At 38.4% G+C, this 21,746-nt stretch overlaps 1 protein-coding gene across 2 annotated transcripts; it reads left to right on the forward strand.

Moving 5' to 3' along the window:
- The first annotated feature begins 67 nt into the window (after positions 1-67).
- On the forward strand, positions 68-16,275 carry LOC132706262 (sushi, von Willebrand factor type A, EGF and pentraxin domain-containing protein 1). Of its 2 annotated transcripts, none has more exons than XM_060677499.1 (20): positions 68-420; positions 5,171-5,331; positions 5,387-5,489; positions 5,543-5,722; positions 6,207-6,398; positions 6,458-6,634; positions 6,952-7,134; positions 7,193-7,372; positions 7,429-7,630; positions 7,686-8,212; positions 8,325-8,790; positions 8,848-9,152; positions 9,298-9,522; positions 9,576-9,879; positions 9,934-10,106; positions 10,167-10,748; positions 10,883-11,056; positions 11,122-11,301; positions 15,345-15,515; positions 15,701-16,275. In XM_060677499.1, exons 1-20 carry the CDS (start codon positions 357-359, stop codon positions 15,922-15,924), a joined length of 4,773 nt encoding a protein of 1,590 aa, XP_060533482.1. In that variant the 5' UTR covers positions 68-356; the 3' UTR covers positions 15,925-16,275. The 2 variants fall into 2 exon arrangements, with proteins under 2 accessions (XP_060533482.1, XP_060533491.1); XM_060677508.1 differs by having other exon boundaries at positions 8,460-8,790.
- Positions 16,276-21,746: the final 5,471 nt, after the last annotated feature.

A 21,746-nucleotide genomic window follows, 5' to 3' on the forward strand; every position in this document is an offset into this window, starting at 1 on the left:
AAAAATGACAGAGCCTCGTCGCCTGGATTAAAACTCTAGATGGCCCACAGTATATTTGGCGATTCGGGAATGGCCCTGAATGGGGCCCTGCGCCGGCGTCGCTCGAAACGACGCCCGTCGTCGGGCGATTAGATGCTGAGACGATCTCGCGCGTGATCCACACACACCCCGCCACCTCCCCTAGTCTATTGTTATTTTCCGCTCAGTTTACCAGCGTCTCTATTTTTCGAATTTCCGGCATTGTTTTCGCGTCTTCCCGGTGAAATGTGAGCGCGCCGCGACGCGTACGCGACACCGTCAGGGCGTACGAGGGATTATTTTGACGGAAGGACCCTATACATTATGTAAAAAACGTCATGAGGTTCGTGTGGTGGTCCATTGTCGCTTTGGCATTGGCTTTCCTATGCGTCGTAGAAGAAGGTAAGAGGCATGCATAATAACAATAGTGTTTCCGTGTTTCTTTAATTTATTTATTCCCTTTTGCTTGCATTTGTGTATAGAAAACCTGGATGCTAATTTAAAAAAATATAATTATAAAATGTAAATTATTTAAAAAAAAGACAATCCCAAAATGAAAGTAACTAATACAGTATTGGATTTTATTTATGCATTTCAAATGTAAAACATCCCATTCATTTCGTTTTTTCTTATACACACACGCGTTATTTTATATGATAATTTAGTCATGTATATAACGTTTTGCCAGCGGACGCTAAGACCAGCGTTTATTAATTGTCAAAAGTTAAATCATAAAATAATTAAAAATGTTTGTTACAAATTACACATACATTTTAAGGAGCTATTTGTATCCGATAAAGCTACATTCGGAAATACATTCAGTAGTACATGTCTACTGGTATTAATATAGGTATTGTTTGGCCCAACTAAACTGAAACTAAAATTTTGCATCCTATATCCTCTAAAAATCACTAGATTGGAACGTTTATTTTTGCTTATTTCATCTAATTACTAGTCGATTTATTATTCGCATCTTTAACTAAGCTTTCGACACTTTCTTATTTTTTTCACGACTCGTATTACGTTTCTTGTAAGTTCGTCATTTTTCTCCCCGTGTCATCAAAACAAAATGACATAAAGATTACTATATTTCTGAAACGAAGAAGCCAAAGATTGCGCTTTCTATCGGTGGTTTCCACATTAAGGTTGTCCAAGCATTGCAGAAGTTAGAGCCATTAAAATTTGTCAATTATTTCACAAAATTTTATATTATCTATTTGTTTTTTCAATTATTTTTCGATTCCCTCATGAGGTCGAGAATTTGAACTGTTGAAAGTTTATTATTCTGGATCGGGACACGTGGTAATATATTGCTGGCTATTTTAAGCCGTTCGACCCTCCCCCCAAACTAGATGCGTTTCCAGACTTTACACGCATTCTTTTCCTTGTTTGCGCACGTGTATGCTAACAATAACTCCGGAAGTTATTTGAGTTACGCGCCTTTTTTATTTAACTTTTTGCGATTAAAAACATTATTTCCTTGTTGACGATAGGGCGTGGGATAAATAGGCTGAAACGTTCCGCAAAGTAAAAAAAATTTTTATGATCAGTTTTATTATTTGGTGTAACTATGAAACCTATGTGATCTATGGGATCTATGTGAATGCCAACAACGTTTTTCTCGCCCATCTTCATTTTTGACAATTTTTCCTTTGACTTGCCGATATTTATCATTACCAAAAAGGGAATGAGATCAAAATTTTAACAAGACAAGATATATCATACAGATACAAAACGTTTCAAAACAAATGCCAAAAAGGTAAACTAAAATTTTATTTTTTTATCTTAAAACAGTTTTTTTTAAAAGTTTATGTATTAATAGGTAACTTAATTTAAGAAATTTTCATTAATCAAGTATTTTTAAAATGAAAATGTTTGGAGGATAATTGACCTTCAAGTTTGACGTTTCATTTTTTTATGTGGAAACCTGTGAAAACAAACCTGGTTATAAAAAAGTTGTTTTTTCTTATCATTTTGTAAATTGTTTAACACATTTGGTTAGGAAGCATGATAAAGGTAACTATCTTTTCTAATTCCATCACTTTATAGGGTGACTCAATGATAGAGCAAACTTCATTTCTCATTCGTTTCAAAAGTGATCAGAAAATGGTACAAAAGTTGTATAGATTGTTAGAAGATGTACAATTTAAATTTATTTTAAGGATCACGCTATTTTTAAATTTTGTTTTGAATTCCTTTTGAAATTCTTCAACTTTTCTATTTTTAATAATACATACCTAAACCTAATAGTTTTTTCAATATTTACTTTTCTCTAAAGAAATACTAGTTTTTAAAAATTGAACTGAGGTGGCTTTTACTTGATGAAAATCCATTCATCAAAATAAATAAGAACTCAAAGTTCAGATTTTCACGAAATTATGTATTATGACAAGACAATTGTTTCGACAGCACCGTGTCTTTATCAAATGTAATATTTACAAACTACCTGCTACTATATATACCGAAAAATGAGCATAAAACCTTAATTAATGTTGTTGCGAGAATTTAAGTTCAATAAAGGAGAGGTATTTAAATCTAATTTATCGTTAAGCAATACATTTGAATGTCTCATTTTGTTAATCTCCATTGCTTCCAATAAATTTAATTTTCTACTTTTTGTGGCTGTATGTACAATATCAAAATTGTCGTCAAAAATGTGTTTTTCTGTGTATAAGTGTGTAGCATAATTAGAATCCAGACTAAAACGATCTAAACGTTTCTAAACGATCTTTTATGTTCGTTAATGCGTTTCTTGAAGGATGTTCCCGTTTGTCCAATATAAATTTTAGGACAAAATCCGCATTTCAACCTGTAGACACCTGATTTTTGAGATTTTGGACATTTCGTTTTATTGTTTTTCAAATATTTTCCTATTGTGTTGTTAGTTCTGAAAGCTATTTTTAAACCACATTTTGACAAATATTTTCAAACTTTTTCACTAGGTTCTCCTATGCATGTAATTGTTTTAAATTGTTCGTGTTCTGTATTAGGTTTCGGATAAATAAAGTTTACTGTTGTCTCGGTTTGTTTTTTATTTATAATTTTATCTATAATGGACGGATTGTAGCCGTTGTTCAGTGCAATTTGTTGAATGATATTAAGTTCTTTGTTGTAATTTTCTATTGAGAGTGGCGTATTAAGAAGTCTGTGTATAAAAGAGTTGAATGCAGCCATTTTGTGTGTATAACGGTGATTTGAGCTGTGTATGACTGTGTCCGTGTGTGGAGGTTTATGATATATTGAAAAATCTAATTTGTGTTGCGCTTTCGTAATAGTGAATTTTATACGATTATGTAATGAGTTAATGTAATTTAAAAAAGAATGCAATTGTCTGTCCGTTCCAACAAAGCAAGCAAAGACATCATCCACTTATCTATACCACCATAAAAAACTTTTACTTAAAGGATGTTCTAGTATGATATTTTCCAAATTATCTAAGTGGGTTTCCCATAATCAAACTTTCTTTAGAGATATAAATCTGTCCATTAAATTCAAAATAATTTTGGTCTAAAGATACCTTTAAGCAATCTAATAAATCTTGTTTCACCAATGGGTTAACCTGTTTCCGAGTTATGGTGATATCTACTAAATCTATCACATCCATCGGTGGAATGCTGGGAAATAAGTTTTGTACATCAAAAGACAATAGTGTAATGCTATCTTCTGCTGTTGTAGTTTATTCCAATGAATCCACCTTTCTCCATCCATTTCTGTAGGAAGTAATTATTTAAAAATTCTCGAACTTCTCGATGGCAATGCGCCATCTTGCTAAAACTGTATTTTTTGCATCTCAATGTTATCAATAAGAAGTTGAGGTTAATCATTCTGCAAAAAGTTTAAATATCTAGGCCCATTAATGGCCCAATGGTTTTGATATTGCACTTCTCATACCCAGAATGGATTAACCGTTGAATAATAGCGCATGCTATGACGATGACTCCACCATTAATGCAAAAAGTAGCTTCAACTGAAAACATTATTTTAGACAAAAAATTTGGATCGGCCTCTATTGTTTTATTTATAACGGTGCAGAAGTTTATATATAGTGAGCCATTTAAAATAAGATTTTTCAATTTAAATGATCCAAATATATTTGTTTATTTTGAACACCCTACATATATCTCTTACTTGACACGCCAACATCAAATATGAGTGTTCTACTTTCAAAAATAATGGCGTTATCTTTTTTTTTTGTGAAAACTACTATTTTTTTTTAAATTTAAATATTTAAAATTATTGAAGAATTTCAAAACGAATTCAAAACAAAATTAAAAAATTTGTTCTATTTGAAAAAAAAAGTTTTATTTCTGTCACTTTTTTGAGCCACCCTATATACTTTAACAACTACCTAATGGGATATTTACTTACTCTATCGGTGACTCACCCTATACTCATTCTACTCATTCTAAGAAAGTGGGAAATTATACGGGAAATGTGTTTCTATAACATTATTATTTATGAAAGCTGCATTTTCCCGCCATATTTGTTTCGCGATGCTTCCTAATGGTTATATTTTGATGCAGCGTTATACATATAATAAACTACCATTTATTTTAAACAAAGAATCACCCTTTAAGATTTTCTCATTTGTTTTGAAGCGCCTTACTCATCTATGAGAAGTTTCTTCGTATGAATCACTAAAGAACACCTAAAATGTTGTGGGGCAATCGACAGAAAAATAGTTTCCAAGAGCAGATTTAAATTTTGTCAAAGCCCTCTTTTCAGGCAGCAATTTGTTTAACACGAATCAGGGTTCCAAATTCTGTTAATTTACTGAAACATTGAAGAAGTGGACTAAAGCATCTGTGACTTTTACTAGTGTTTATGTTAGCTTCCGGCAGTAATAATAGTTTCATATTATGAAAAATAACTACTTGTTGTCGATTTTCGGAAGAATGTAAGAGTGTTCTTTTTTCCCAATTCGACGCGATATGTCCTTATAATATCGTACTATTAGCATTCGTTTTCTAACAAACTGCAGCCAGTAAAAGTTGTATTTTATGCATCTTCACATGTTAAAAATGGTCGGTTTAAAATTTCAAGATATAACACAAAACCTTCTGTTTCCGACACCCGGAAACGCGATCGAATACTCAACTGGCGGTGAGGGCACCGTACAGGAGCGTACCCAATCATTTTCCTCCCCTTTCAGCTCGCGCTTTCTCCACCACGATCGCGACTCCTTCTGAAGACGACGACGACTGGGACGAGGATGAGTCTTCAGAAGTCGAGGACGAGGGCAAAATTTACAAGAACCCTAGGAATTCACCTTCCACACTATGTCCCAGAGACGAGGAACAAGCTACGCTGCTGGTATTCTAAACCGTACTCTGATCTCCACCAAAAACACAACTCCAATTGATTTCAGGGTCAAAAATGTTTGAGAAAATGTTCTTCCGACGAGGACTGCAAGAGCAAGAAGAAGAAATGCCTGTGCGACGGAGCGTGCGGCATGTCGTGCATAAAACCGGGTAACCTGCCGCTGTTTCTGTTGCGATCGGGTTGATAAATCAATGCGTTTCAGATCGGGAATGTCCGGAACCCGAGCAAATCTCCTTTGGTACCGTGACCACCAGCGGCAAATTATTTGGTGCGCGCGCATCTTACGCCTGTCAACACGGATACCATGTGGTGGGTCTGCAAAGTCGCACGTGTCAGGCGGACGGACAGTGGGCGGGGCAAGCGCCCGCCTGCAAGCAGAACAGTAAGTTGCCGTGAACTTACTGAGGTTTATTGATATTAGGAAGTCAAACAATTTAAAAGTTCAAAAGAAACTTCCACAGGCTACTCTAATACTATTTACAAATCTCCTGGATTCCTTCTGCGTCGGTTGTTTGTCAATTAAACTTGCTGACGTTCCACCAATAATTCTGTTGACTTCTTTAGAGCTTAACTGTTAACTTTTCTCTTAACTCAGTTGAGCTCTGAAGAACCCACAGGAAGGTTGGCGAAAGGTTAGCAAGTTTGATTTATTAATAACCAACGCAGGAGCAATCCAGAAAGCTGTTGATGTCTAGAACCCCCAAGTAAACCAAACTTCGAATAATATTTAGCCACTTCAGTGGAATAAGTATGATAATAGAACAACAAGAAAGAAACAAACGTTTGTCAAAAATAAAAAAACATCTTTACTATTTTCCACCACATTTCTGGTTCACCCGTCAGAGATTTTTGAATCGTATTTCCAGTATATTGCCTGTCGCCACCGACCATAGACCACGCAAGACACAACGCTTTACCGGAACAGGCAACCTTCGACTTGGACTCGACACTTCAGTACTACTGTCACACGGGTTACGTAACTAATGGGTTCCCTAGAGCCAAGTGCTTAGCCATTGACAACCAAGCGTCTTGGTACGGACCGGACATCTCCTGCGAGCGTAAGTAAAACTAGTCTAGTTCCAGGGTGGGTCGCATAATTTAAGGTGTTCTATATCAGCGAGATCCTGTGGTACCCCCACCGACATCTCTCACGGATGGCACGCAGGTGAATGTTACACTTTCGGCTGTCGCATCACGTACCACTGCGCTGAAGGTTACGAACTGGTCGGCCGTACGGAACGGTATTGCCAAGCCGACGGTACTTGGACTCCGAAAGAGGTGCCCACCTGTGTTCGTAAGTATCACCAACGGAATCAACGATGGTTCCCAATAAAAGTGCCCTTCCCAATTTTCTTACTCGTGGTATTCTTTATTGGGAGCCATTATTTTTTTTGGCAAAGTCCACCAGAAGACAAGCGCAAACGCTATTGTCCTCTCTCTATGAAAGGCGTTTACGCTTGTATTTTGGGAGGCTTTACCACCCAGCAAACAACGTCCATCCGCCACCATCCGTCTGTCGTCTCATCGTCACAAGCCCCACCCCTTAGTGAAAGCCACCCCCTCTATATGCCCTTTGTTATACCCTGTGACTCACTGGTCGATGCTGCGTAGTTGTGACCGCGGTCCAGTGCCCGCCACCGGAAAATCCACGCCATGGTAAAGCCATCTACACCTCCTGCAGTTACAACTCGGTGGTACGATACGAGTGCAAGTACGGTTATACTCTCGTGGGAGAAAGTACTAGGAGATGCGGCGCAGATAGGAAATGGTCCGGAGCTCAACCCGTGTGCAAAGGTGAGTTTTAGTAGACGGTTCTATCTATCCTACTTCACGAGGTCTGACGGTATTCCAGAAATCAATTGCGGCCATCCAGGAAGGCTGTGGAACGGATGGTTGGAGAACATCGAAGGTGGAACAGGTCTGGGAGCCTCGATCATATTCCGGTGCCACGAAGGGATGTTGCTGGAGGGAAACTCGTCGACGGTGTGTCAGATAGACGGCAAATGGAGGTATCCGCTACCAAAATGTTACGGTAAAATCAGCGAAACTTATAATTATTTCAGTGGGAGCGAATGTATCGTGTTTCAGCTCCTTGCGTGGTGCCTCACGTGACGAAAGGTCGAGTTATCCTGTTGTCGAGGAACGATACTGCCCCCACATCGACTGTAGTGACTCATGGTGAAATGTTGACCGTCGACTGCGATCCGAAGTTCGAGTTCCAGTGGACCCACGAGAAAGTAACCTGCAATAACGGCACTTGGACGCAGATGCCCAAGTGCGAACCGGCAAAGTGATAATCCCGAACCTCTCGACTCGCACAGTACTGATTCCGTTGTTTCTCGCAGATGTCAAAGTCTGCCGAAGGCGCCGAGACATGGAATGGTATCCGCCCCGGAAATGAAACACGGCATGAAGGCTAAGTTTAGGTGCAAGGATGGTTACGTGTTGAAAGGTAACCCATTCGTTGAGTGCTCATTCGGAAATTGGACTGGTATGGTACCTAAGTGCGACGAGGTGTTCTGTCCTTATCCCGGATTAGTGGAGAATGGAAAAATCCTTCTGGTCGGCAACATGGGGCTTTACGATTACCGTCCGTATGTAAAAAAGGTGGCCAATAATAAGCAGATTATGTACGATTGTGAGAAGGGGTACGTGCTGGCTGAGGGACCACCAGGTGCGACCTGTGTGGGGGGTAGGTGGAGCCCATCTGAACTCCCGAAGTGTTTGCCAGGGGAGCATCCTAGGTTCCGGTTCAACCGCAGAAGGAGGTCGGTCAAGGACGAGGAAAAGGGTAGCGGTTTCTTAGACGTTTATAGGAAAAGTGATGGGCGGTATTATCTGAGAAGATTGAGGAGAGACGTATCTGAAGACGGTACGATTTTTTAAATATTATTTTCCGAGTAACGCCTGTAACGAAGTATACGCTTTCTATTTTATGAATTAAATTAGCCGAATTGATTAAACCCACAATAAAAATCTTCCAGAGAAATCTTGCCCGAATCCTTTGGGATTCCGAGCTCTCGTAGTGGGTGAATCGGGTTATCGCAAGCACAATCTGGGACGCTTCTCTGAAGGCCAGCTGATCGAGTTCGTGTGCAAACCTGGTTACATCCTTCTAGGGCCTTCTAAGGCGATCTGTAGGAACGGTAGATGGTTACCCTTTGACAGGCCGAGGTGCGTTTTCGTAGACCATCGAAACCGCAGAATTTTTCCTCCAAGAGACAAGCGCTTCAGTGAATTAGACAGCATCCTGCGCCACCACGCTTACCTCAATGATTCCGACAAGCCGCGCAGTCGCAAACCCAGACTCGTTGATGTCTACATCTTGGAACAACTTCGGAATGCTCTCGGGTACCACCAAAGGACCAAGAGAGGGCTAAAAGGAGGAGGAGGTAGCAGGGCTGTCGGAGGACTTAGTCACAGAGGGTCGAGTTCCCAACATTCAGTGAGGTAACACGAACGGTGCCCTTATTCTCAGTGAAACTCTTGGAACGTGTTGGTTCGCAGGAGAGGTAACAAAGGCAGGAACCAACTGGAAGACATTCCTGATCCAGACAATGATATCACACCAACGAAGAAGCCGAAAGCTAAACATAGAAATGGTACAGGTGGAGCGTGCGATGCTCTTCAGAATGAACCCTTTGTCAACATAGAGTTCGTCAAGCACGGGAGAGATCAGAACGTATCTTTTGGATCTGGGACGATAGTAAAATTAGCGTGCGGCAAAGGGTACGGGCTCAACATGGCAGAGAACAAGACGGCCAAGTGTGTCAGGGGAAAATGGAGGCCCAACAAGCCGGAGTGTTTTATCTGTGAGTATTCTACTGTTAATAAATGGAGATTCTCTGCTTGAGCTCAGATATAGGACGTGTCGTTACACTAGTAAAGTATGATTCAGGATGAATTCTTGACTGACTGAATAAAGTCGACCTAATCACCTAAGCACTTGCTTTTTAGTGCCCTGTTTTGTTCCTGAAACGCCATTCGGAATTTACAAACTGGTAGAGGCGGACAATACTAGCAAAATAGACACCATGCAACCACTGAACTCCACTATGGAGGTTTCGAACGGTTTGGTGGTGGAATTCAGTTGCGAACCAGGTTATAGCGTGCAAGGCTCGTCGAACATGAGATGCTGGCACGGTGATTGGGCGGTTACTGCTTTCCCTGAATGTTCTCCGGGTACCTAACGGTCGTAATTTGTCTCCAGTTTTTCTAAACTTACTGTTATGTAGCACCTTGTCAACTGCCAAAAATAACTCACGGGCAGTACACTTCGGGATATCGCGCGGGTCTAACCATCGCTAACGGATCCTCAGTGACATTCCAATGCGACCAAGATTACATACCATCTACCGTTCAGCCGATAGAGTGCCTACTGGGTGATCTGTTTCCGAAACACCCTGCCTGCAGGAGAGAGGATGGTGAAGAGCCACCCGAAACTCACTACTTGGGTGGCAAGGACATCGTCAAAGGTGGCGACATCACCGTGATCGAGTACGGTACCTCTACGGGCAAACCTTGCGGACCTCCCGCGAAGTGAGCGACATCAAATAGCAAATAATTGTTTGCTTAAGCTTTCCTTGATTGCAGGGTGCGTGGTTCTTTGATCTACAGAAACGGTGAGCCTCTGGTGGATGACGAAAACAATTTCCCCGACGGTAGCGAAGTGACCTTCAATTGCATCGAAAGCATAATGGGTGAGAAAACCACATGGAAGATAGTCTGCGAAGACGGTAGCTGGATCGGGAGATCTTTGAACTGCGGTAACCGCTCGAAGATTACATTGTAGCGATATCCGCGTCATTTTTCTCACCATGCCGCAGATATCGAAGACTTGATGGCTGCCCAGATGGTGAGCAGTAACAGTACCTGCGTGTTTCGCAACCAAGAACCGAACGTGGTGTCATTCTACAACGACCAGAAGATCAAGGAGGAAGTGGTGGAGTTTCCTGCGGGAGCCGTACTGGTCAGCAGGTGCGTGGACATTGGGAAATACGCTATGGTAGGACCCAACAAGCGAAGGTGTATGGGAGGTGACTGGGACGGACCTAAACCGGCTTGTTTCGGATTGAACCAAGAGAACGATTATTCCATGGAGAAGCCTCCGACGATATTGTTCAGGCACCAACTCGGTCCGATAGCTCAGTCCAATGACGGCAAGCTGATAGTGTACCCGGGCACCATATTGCATATGGAGTGTCTGTGGATCAGGAGATTCGGAGTACCGAAGTGGACAGTAAGTCACGACTATAGGAAGTATCCCGAGGGATGGACTACAGATCCTGGAAGGGATTCACAGTTGGAGTACAGATTATCGATTTTCCACGCATCTAAGGACGATTCCGGATTGTTTACGTGCGTGACCCCGGCGAGGTACACACATTCCGTGGAAATCATTGTCAAAGGTTAGTTTAATTTTTAATTTATTGACATGACTTAAAAAAAGTTAAGTCTAGTTTTGGTTAGTTAAGGAAACGATTTTGACGTGACATAGCGCCATATACGATTTTTACATTACTCTACGGATTTACTATCTTAGCGGTGCACTGTCCCGCTATACCCCAGAGACGTGGCCTGACAGCGAGCACCCAGAGCACTAAAATGAACACCCGCATCAAATTCTACTGCGTTAACGGGAACGCCCTCATAGGCGCGCCCGAGATCGTATGTCTACCTTCGGGGAACTGGAGCGCCCCCTTTCCCGTATGCGAGAGTAAGTCGGAGAAAATGTTTTATTTTGACCCTGTTAAAAACACGCGTTCCCATATTTTTCCGCAGGCATTGAATGTGGCGAGGTAGGTGCAGAGCTAGGGCCGCACCTTAAAGTACTGGTAGTGTCAAGGGAAGTGGGGGGGCGAGCGGTATTTACCTGCGACAGCGGATATGGACTGCGGGGACCTGCCGAAACCGTGTGCCAACACACGGGAGATTGGGCGTCGCCCTTTCCCACGTGCGAAGGTGAATATTATTACTTTTTACAAAACTTCTGGATTCCTCCTGCGTCGGTTTTTGCTGAGTCGAAATTGCTGACGTTTCGTCAATCATCCTGTTGGCTTCTTCAGAGCTTAACTGAAGCTGGCTCGCATTTTACTCTGTACCTGCTTATATATTTTATGAGAGACCTGAGTTGCGATTGTTAGGTTGTTTATAGATTTCTATAGACTCTCGGATTTTTCGTTGGCAGAAAACATGGTTACATGCCAGCATTTTAGTTTCATCGAATAAAATTTTATGTCCGGTTTCGCGATTGTGTTCGGCAACAGCTTAGTTGCCTTAGTCGTAAGGTTCTTTCGTGTTTTTTGAGCCTAGTTGATATTTTTCGTCCGGTTTCTCCAATGTATTCTTTGCCGCATATGCCTGGAATGCTGTAAACTCCTGGCACCTCAAATGGAATTTTATCTTTGACGGACCTAAGATGTTGAGAGATTTTTTTTTGGACAAGTAGTTTTGACGTTATACTTCTTTAGAACTTTTGATATGTGGTCATTGATTTGTTGAATGTAAGAAAGGGCCACAGTGACAAGTGTACGATTGCTTTCGGCCTCATCAAGGGTGTGATGTGTGTATTTTTTGATCGAACGCTTAATACCTTTAATATGGAAATTATTAGAGAGAAGAGCAGAGGTAAGGTGTTTTAATTCTGGGTTCAATGACTCAGGCTGAGATAGTTTTGCGGCTCTGTAAACCAGAGAGTTGATAGCCGATGATTTTTGGGCCGGATTGTGATGTGACAATGCATTCCGGTGTCGGTCTGTGTTTGTAGGTTTTCTGTAAACACAATGACCCTGTTAGGTCTGATTTCCTATTTATAAGAATATCTAAGAATGGGAGGTTATTAGTTTCTATTTCAATGGTAAAATGTATGTTAGGGTGTATAGAGTTTAAATGTCCTTGAAAATCTACTAGGATTTCTTGAACATGAGGCCAAATAATAACAGTATCATCGACGTTGCGTTTCCATAATCTTGGTTTTCGATGGAAGGCGTCGAGAGTCGTAAAACTATCTGAACTCGAGTCACTGAACCCAGAATTAAAACACCTTAACTCTGCTCTTCTCTCTAAAAATTTCCACATTAAAGATATTAAGCGTTCCATCAAGAAATAAACTTCACCACAACCTTCCAATAGCAATAAGGCCGAAAGCAATCCTACACTTACCCCCGTGGTCCTTCCTTACATTCAAAATATCACTGATCACATATCAAAAGTTTTAAAAAAGTATAACGTCAAAACCAAATTTACCACTTTCCTCGCCACCATCTCTCAACATCTTCGGTCCGTCAAAGATAAAATTCCATTTGAAATGCCAGGAGTTTATAGTATTCCATGCATATGCGGCAAAGAATACATTGCAGAAACCGGACGAAAAATATCAACTAGGCTCAAAGAACACGAAAGAGCCTTACGACTAAGGCAACTAAGCTGTTGCCGAACACAATCGAGAAACCGGACATAAAATTTTATTCGATAAAACTAAAATTCTTGCATGGAATCAATTCTTCTATCAACGAAAAATCGGGGAGACTATCTATAAATAACCTATAAATCTATAACCTAATAATCTATAAATAACCTAACAATCTTAATAGCGACTCAGGTCTATACCTGTCTCAATATGGCAATCAGTCATCCGAGACGGTGGTTATGCGCCTCGTTTAGCACCGCCCCCATCAAACAATATGTAAGCAGGTACGGGGCAAAATGAGAGCCAGTTTTAGTCAAGCTCTGAAGAAGCCAACAGGATGATTGGCGAAGCAAGTTCGACTCGGCAAAAACCGACGCAGGAGGAATCCAGAAGTTCTGTAAAAAGTATTACAGTAGACTGTGAAAGTTTCTTTGAAAAAGTGAATATTATTGATTTTTCTAACGACATGAAAATTTGCGATGCCATTATTTGTCCAGTAGCTCTTAGGTTGATTCGAGAGTGAACTAAAGAATGGTAATGACGTGATAGAAAAATGATTGATTGTTATTTCTTTCGAAAAATAGATGAAATCGATTCTTTTCGAAAGTATATGCGCTCCGCACTAAATTCGAGATCTCGGTAACGGTAGGTTCTAGAGGACCGCCGCCGTTGGTGCAGAACGAATCAGGGTAAAAAAAATTTTTTTTTGCCTGTCCGTTCTACGTTTTTCGACGATAGCTTCCGAACTGTTTAAGCTAGACGCTTCAACCTTTTCTCCTTTTCAACAGCCCGTGGGGTGCATAAGATATGTAAAAAGCGCCTTGGTTAAATTTCAGCGTCAGTCTTTTTCTTTCGATTTTCGACTCTTTTTGGACATTGCTATGAAACACGAAAAGTGTCCTAAATTTAAAGCTATCGACTTCAAATTTGGGCCGCAAATAGCGTTTGGTCCCCTAACGGAACCTATTGAAATTGGGGAGCTTGGGGCTCGAGAAGTATTTAAAAAAAATAAAAAATCGTGTTTACAGGGATCTAAGAAAAAAAAAACGTTTCTCAAGAAGCAGTTAAAAAGTGATCATTCTTTGTAATTTTCAAAAATATACAGGGTGTGTCCGGTATTCGCAAAAAAAAACAAAAATTGGGTTCTTCTTTTAATTGGTGATAACTAGAAGGCTGTGATTCAGTAGGCAATTTGTTTTATACGACAGTATAGGCCGTACAGACAGCTAAAACTTTTGCATTTAAGGTATTCATCTATTGTACAGGGTGTTCCGGATATTCCGTGCTATATAGGAAATGTAGTAAGTGACCTAAATTTGCAGCTATAACTTCTAATTTGGCAGAATAGTAAAAGTAAAGTAAGTAAAAATAGTAAACAGTGAAAATCGGACGTAATCAAATATTCTTTTTTGGTTATTTTGGCTTCCAGAAAAACGTGGTTTCCTTCAAACTATTCAATCGATCGGCAAAATTTTGAAATTCTGAAACTTTTATTTCAAGCATTTTTCCGGTTCTATACAGGGTTTTTCAATTATAGACAAAAATCTAAAAGACCCTGAAAATTGTCTTTTTCTAGAGTAAATCAAAATTCGTAAGAAAATATGGCGAACTAGTTCAGTATTATAGGCCGCTGTTCGAAGATATTTGAACAAATTCATATGAAAATCATTTTTCCTCAGGTTCAGTCTGGACGCGATGAGTTCATTGACTATTACGGCGTAAAAAATATTTTTCGAATACCTTTTACTCTATTGGAAAAATTCTTGGAGCAGGAAACGCGGAAGACCCAGGACTACAACTTATATTTCTGAAATTTTTTCAATTATGTACAGGGTGTGTCGATTATGGACAAAATATCAAAAAGATTCAACAGTATCGTGAGCTGTATTGAGAGATTTTCAGGTTTTGTCTATCATACAGGGTGTGCGATATACTTCGAAAAATATAATTCAAAATAGCAATTAGTTGCACATTTTTTTTATATTTATTAAAATTTGTCCGGTGCATGCACAATAAAATTATATCGATTTTTTGAAATAAAAAGCTGCTTCACGTTAAGCGCTGCAAACTCGTCCCGCTCATCGATTTTTCGAAAGCAATCTTATTTTTCTCTTGAGCATTTTCTTAATGTTTAATTCCTTTATTTATCGATATATTCGTAAAGAAATTAATTATATATTATTATTTGGAGATCATTATTATTTTCTTTAACTTTTTGTATAAAATAAAAATCTTAATAATCTACAAATTGATCTATTTAGAGATTCCAAACATTTAAGCTTTTCTAACGTTTCAAAAAAATGTATTGCCCGGAAAACAGACGTATTTTTCAGAAATATAATTTAAAAAAAAATTTGAAATAGACATGTCATTTATCCATTTAACTATTAGTTTGTATTTCTTGAAAAAGGAAAAAAAAATAATTTTTTGTCACAACAATAAAATTTGCCTCACTGCATTATCGGAACTCTTTTAGTTTAATGGATGGAGTTCATTAAGTTCGTTTACGAGAAGTGCTTAAAATTTGAAATTGATAGATCTTTGTCGTAAAGAAATTATTGAAACTGGATTTTAAAATAATAAATTTTGTCGCCAGAGGTGCACTGTGACGAGCCCAAGCCTCCGGAAAATGGCTATATCCAGGGCAATGGTCCGTATAAGGCAGGTGACGTGGTGCAGTTCAATTGTAACCCCGACTACATGATGGAAGGCCAACCAATCATAGCTTGTCAGGAGAACTCCAGGTGGTCGGGAAAGTTGCCCAAATGTAAGTGGGTGCACAAAATTAAAACACTCGAAAGACTTCTTTTAAAATAATGAATAACAACCAAAACATTTTGACTACGATTCAGATGTTTCCAAAAAAAAATAAAAATGTATGAAAAATCATATTTATAGATATTATAAATTACTATAAAATTTTAAGCAACTCTCTGTCTCGGTTTCCTCAAGGTGTCCAGGCTTGTTCGTATCCTGGCACTACCATCAGCGGTCGCATGTCGTCCGTCAAATTTTACTACAAGATCGGCGAGAACATAACCTTCACGTGCGAGGAGGGTCTAGCGCTCAAGGGAGCAGCTATGTTGAGGTGCCTGAAGAATGGGAAATGGTCGAACGCCATACCCACGTGCGTTTCTCCCGACGCCATTCGAAAACGGGAGGTTTCCGAGAACTAGTTTCGTTATTTCTATGTTAACTGGTCATGTACAGTGTGTTGCCTGGGCTTTAGGTACTTAGCTACGCGCTTAAAATATCTTTGACGATATATTATGCTTCAGCTACTGGCTGATATAAGGCCGCTGTAAATACTTTACCAATCAATACATTTGGGGAAAAATAAAAGTTCAACCCGTCGATAATCAATGCGCAGCTTGGTTACTTGAATGGGGAATTTCTCTCTAGCCCTAATCCCATCAATCTTCTATTTTGTTGAATGATTTTGAAAACATAAGGTGAATTACAACCATTCGCATGAAACTAAATAAAGTAAAATTGTAGAAACATGAATATATTAAAGAAAAAAATGACTCGTAAATTTTATTATAAAAAGATATTTATTTTTTTGTTGGATCGAACCTATAGCTATAAGGTAATACAGTGGCCCTACTGTGGTAAAAATTGAAGCGCCACCCCCCAACTGACTGAGTTGTTTTCATTTTTGTTATGAATATCTCCATATAGTACTCACAAACTTGTATAATTTGTGCTTTCAATACTTTGTTCTTTCACGAAATAACAGCAAATTTGGCAAATATGAGGACCTAATAGGATATTAGAGAAAAAGAGATGCGTATATATTTGACATTTAACGAACTGGAAAATAGACTCACACAAATATTTTAGGTACACTTAAATAGCCACGAAGGATGTTTGGGTAATATGTTTTAGTGTAGAAGAATTACAGGAAATACAAGAAAGCAAGTTTAATTTTAACTACAAAAAGCATAGCTACTGTCAACTACTGTCTATAGGAGGTGCTTTTTGAATATATTTTCATTTAGATGTTTTATGTGCGATATCTAGCATCTTAAAGTTATTTCAATGGAGGTTAAACGTATGAGTTTATGAAGACAAACGCTTTACGCCGACTTACAAAAAAATACTTTACATAAAAAAATACATATAGAAATTGCATCGTACTACAGCGCTTGAAGAATCAAAACGCTAAATTAATGATAGAATTATACTGATGTCACGTGGGTGTTGCAATTCTGCACTGATTTTCCAGACCTTAACTCCTTTTTTGCTACAAAATTTCATAGGATTTTGAGATATTTTGACAAAATATTGCCGTAAAAATGCCGCATCCGAACATTTACAATGTGTCAGCGGCCATGTTGCTTGTTGAAAAGGTCTTATGAGTCCTAGGTCAGAAATTGTCATTAGAGCTGCCATTTCGTAAAAACGAAATTTTAAATCTCGCGCATGCACGCTTTGAATGGACAGAACTCTCAAAAATGCACGAAAACCTTATGTTGTTTATTGGGTCAACCTGAAGTCATCGAAAACTAGGATTATTTTTTTATGCCAAAAAAATCGAGAGATTTCTTTAAAAATATGTCAACGAATTCTTATTCAGGACTACCTAAATCCTAACTATACTAATTTTTATGAAGCTTGTATACAGGGTGCTCGAAATATCGAAGCGTTTAAACATTACACCTGTCGAATGTTTGTTTTTCAATTTTGATAAAAAAAAATTTGTTGAATAAATTTTATTGATCTAATAATGAATATAACAGAAATGCCGTCGGCATACCTTTTTAAAAGCAAATTTGGCACGAAGAAGCAAATATGATGCGACTGTCAAATCGAGTCGCAATTTATATTTTAATTTTGTTGAACTTATTATGGTTAATTTATGGATGTGAGACAAGATGGTATCAGTGCGTCTAGTTGGTGATCGCGCGCGATGTTTTCGTGAAGCTGCGGCAGAGTTTAATAGAAGATATCGTAGCAGAAATATTAATTACAGTAGGTACAGTTGCGAATATCAATAGATATTCTGATCAGAACGGGACTGTCGATAAGCTTGGCAACCACCATCGCAATCGTGTCGTTCCTCTAAGTCCAATAGTTCTTGATTATTGATTTGATGATTGCAGGATATGTACTTGGAAAATCACAGGATCCTGAACAATATTTTGTACACTGATGAACAACATTTACCACAAACGATATGGCTTCATCTCAGAATATTAGAATACCGAATGAAGAAAATCCGTATTGGATGCAAGACGCTATTGTACTAAGGTGAACGTCTGGCGTGGAATTTTAACCGAAAAAATAATTGCACCATAATTTTTTAACGAGAATTCGAAATGGAACGCCTTTCTCCGATTTTAAGAAAATGAAATAAGTCGTGAAATTCATATGCACCTGTCCTTTACTCGGCTGGTGTAAGGAATTGGTTAAACCAAAATTTTCCTAATGGTTGGTTTGGACGAAATAGTTATTTAATAGAATGGTAGCTAGATTGTGGAGGTCATTAAAATTTAAAGTTTGCAGTAAGTATATTTGCATTCGAATTAAAGACGCGTGTTGTAGCATCACCAGACAAGAGCTAAGAAAAGTGCATAGAGAAGGGTAGTGACATAATTGAAATAACTAATATTTACATTTACATTTGTTTTAAAGAATTTCGTTTTTCCTGTATATGCTGTCGCATATTCCAACAATCGCCGAAATTACTTTTTTCTTAATTTAATTGAAGAATATGTTACAATGAATGCCAAAAAGTACTGAGTGTCTGAAATCGTTTCGTCTTTTCAGTAGGCCTATCAACTTCATATTAACTAAATATGGCCCTTGTTTTTTTTTTCATATATTAATTAGAATGCTTTCTACATTCCAAAAACCTAAAATGTATGTATTTATGTTTAAATATAAATTAAAATTATTTTTATTACCTACTTAAATTAATTAATTCACATAATATATCAGTATCACTATCTTTATCATCGCCTGTTCTAATTATTATTTGTTCTATATTATTTACAATATGGATATACTATTGTTCTGCTTTTTCTATATGTTTAACAGAATTTGCCCAACTTTGTGGAGGGATGTTAAAAACTTCGGTTTCTATAACTTTGAGGACATTGGAGTTAACACGGGGAAAAACATTGTTACGACGAATGGCAGATTTCAGTTGGTGCCAAACATGTTCAATGGGATTAAATATACAGTGGTAAGGTGGAAGCCTGAAAACTGTAGGCCCCAGATTTTTTGCATAATTATCACAGACGTATTCCTTTTGTAGGTTCAAGCTTTGTAGAACCTCAATTAATTGCTTTTTGGTATAATCTACGTGAAAATAAATGTCGTTATTATACATGTAGTTTTGGATTGTTGCTTTTGTGTCACATGAGGAAGGGGTTTTAGTCAACTGTCTACTGTGATAACTTACATCGTCCATTACAATGACGCTATTAGGAGGAATGTTTGGAACTAGTTTGTTTTTAAACCAACTTTCAAATAAATCAGACCTGGTGACTTCATGGTAATCCAGAGAAGAATATTTAATATATTTTGCAGACAGAGAAAGTCCATTTGGAATCCAACCATCTTTAGAGCCAGCATGCAAAATAGTTATTCCTTTACCTCTATTTGATGGCACGTTTGTTTTACACTTATCAGTTGAGTCAACCCAACCCTTTTCTGGGTATCGATAGTGTCGAAGCAGCAAGTAAATAATTGGCCTTTGATGTTCTCTGTAAATCCTATTTTTTTCTAGATATTCCAGTCGCCATTTCCGAATTCTAAAAGATTCCATTAAAACTTGCCTTTTGTCAATTTTTTTAAATCTAAAACCCATTGTGTTGAACACACTTCCATAAGGTAGTTCTGCCATATTTAACACCGGTTTCATCTTTTTCAAACCTCCTAATTAAGATATCTAATGTAGGCATGCTTTGTTCCTCGTATAACTGGTAAATTTTACTCCGTCTTATATCTTGATCACTTTCATATACACTCGAGAAAATGTCAGCATCGTTTCTTTTTTTCCTCGCTGAAATGGGATTATTCACAATTTTCCATACCGTTGATGTTGGAATTTTCGTCAATGTGGCCGTTTCTTCTAAATATGCTTGCTTGCTGGTACCATGTTCAATGAGAGACAAATAGACATTGTTTATAACTTCCTTAGTCTCAATAGAATAGTGTTTTCTACATTTGGGCGGGAGCATCTCCTGAGATACACTAGACTCGCACATATTTTGCATAATTCACACACGATTCAACACACGCTGTATTACAAACGAAATCAGAATGATTACTAATAAACTTAAACTAAGTAGTATACCAAAGCAAAGAATATTAAACACAGGTAGGTATAAAATTATTTTCAGTTACGGATCACAATTTTAGCTGAATTTAAATTCCGAAACTTTAGGTAAATAATAATCTTCGCTGACAATCTACTTTTTAAAAAATCTCTAGTGGCCCTTCTCGATATTTGGCATGAATAAATTGTCCCAGTTGCCCGTGCAAGCAACATAAGCTTTTAGTGCGTTTTTGAGAGATCTATTCAACAAAATTTTTGTTATCAAAATCGAACCATAAACAAAGATTTTACAAGCGGAGAGCAAATGATATTTCAAACACCCTGTATTGAAACATGCTAAGAAACAATTCGTTATCAATTTAGTCCTTAAAAACGTGCATTTTTAACACAAATAAACAAATATTTTAGAAGGGTGTACAGTTCTTAAATGGGACAGACTGTATATAAAATCATTCTCGCTCAGTATTACTTCTTACTTTATAGTATCAGGACTCGCAGGTGGCTTGGCAGATGCTACAAGGAATGCTAAATATCGAGGAATATTTAACCTATACTGCCTTCTGTAAACGAGTGTCCACTAAATCCGAATTATTGGATTAGGAATCTGTAATTTTAATATTTGGTAGGTAACCAAACCTACCTACTGATGCCAAACTAGGCATGCCCAATTATTCTTGAAAAAAAGGAGCGTCCGCCTGAACAGACTTAACTGACCGGAACATATACACGTTCAGGCGATTGGTCTTCGGGCGGACTGTTCAGTTCGAACTGACAGGAATGTCGGATCGTGTGCCGCCAGCTTTACAATTCGGTATTTTAATAGTATATTATGCAACAAGTTGACTCACGAGTTTACTTGTCACGAGCGGAGCGAGTGTTTAGTAAACGAGTGAGTTTACCGAACGTGTTGCATACTATACTTTTTCTACGGCCGTTAGTTTTTGGGTACATTTTTGCAAAACAACACCAATACATTCACTGACACGACCGTCAGAATTGACAAACGTCAAAATTCAAGCCGTGGGAAATATCTCCGAAAACATCCGATCGCTCCCAAATCCGTGCTGTAAAATCCCGGAAATGTCCGAAGTGGCTCGGATTCGTAGGAAACGAAACTGACATGTTAAGCGACGCTTCCTGCATGCTCGGTGCTTAATTAGGTATTTTACAGACGGGAGTAGAAAAATTTAGTTGTTGGCAGGATTATTTGATTTATTTTTTGCTCAATAAAAAATACTTATGGAGGACAAAAATCTCACCTTTGCGGGGTACAAATTTTAATTTCAAGAAAAGTCTGCATTTTTGGGATAGGTTTAATAACTTAATTTACCAGAAAATTTAAAAATAATTATGGTTTTCCTTAAGAAAAACACTCTTGTGTATATAGAATCTAAAAGTGGTGGATAAAATTCAGTTAGGCAGCTCTGATTCGGCTCGAAAATATCTATGGAAAAAAGTGTCTATGGAATTTGCCCCACTTTTAAAAAAGCCCCGCAGGTTAAGGACGAGTTGATATATCATGTGGTTTACGCGAAAAAAACTTGACTTGAAATTTGAGCTTTAGATTTTTCTTGTCTCCCTAAGAAGTACCCGAAACTCCCCAAAAACCATTTTCAAAATATTCGAGGTCGCGCTCGCGCGTTGTCGTTCAGTCGCCGGCGTAAAAAAACAAAAGTATACGCGACGTCGCACAAACACAATAAACGCGGC

The sequence above is a fragment of the Cylas formicarius genome, unplaced genomic scaffold (genome assembly GCF_029955315.1).
Source record: "Cylas formicarius isolate icCylForm1 unplaced genomic scaffold, icCylForm1.1 PGA_scaffold_10__41_contigs__length_53128322, whole genome shotgun sequence".
Taxonomy (NCBI): Eukaryota; Metazoa; Arthropoda; class Insecta; order Coleoptera; family Brentidae; genus Cylas; species Cylas formicarius.

Excerpts from the sequence above, each read along its gene's own strand:
- LOC132706262 (XM_060677499.1), top strand. The coding sequence starts at position 357 with ATGAGGTTCGTGTGGTGGTCCATTGTCGCTTTGGCATTGGCTTTCCTA. Across the intron at positions 9,153-9,297 it reads CAAGCCGGAGTGTTTTATCT|TGCCCTGTTTTGTTCCTGAA; the intron begins GTGAGTATTCTA and ends CTTGCTTTTTAG. Across the intron at positions 9,880-9,933 it reads CCTTGCGGACCTCCCGCGAA|GGTGCGTGGTTCTTTGATCT; the intron begins GTGAGCGACATC and ends CCTTGATTGCAG.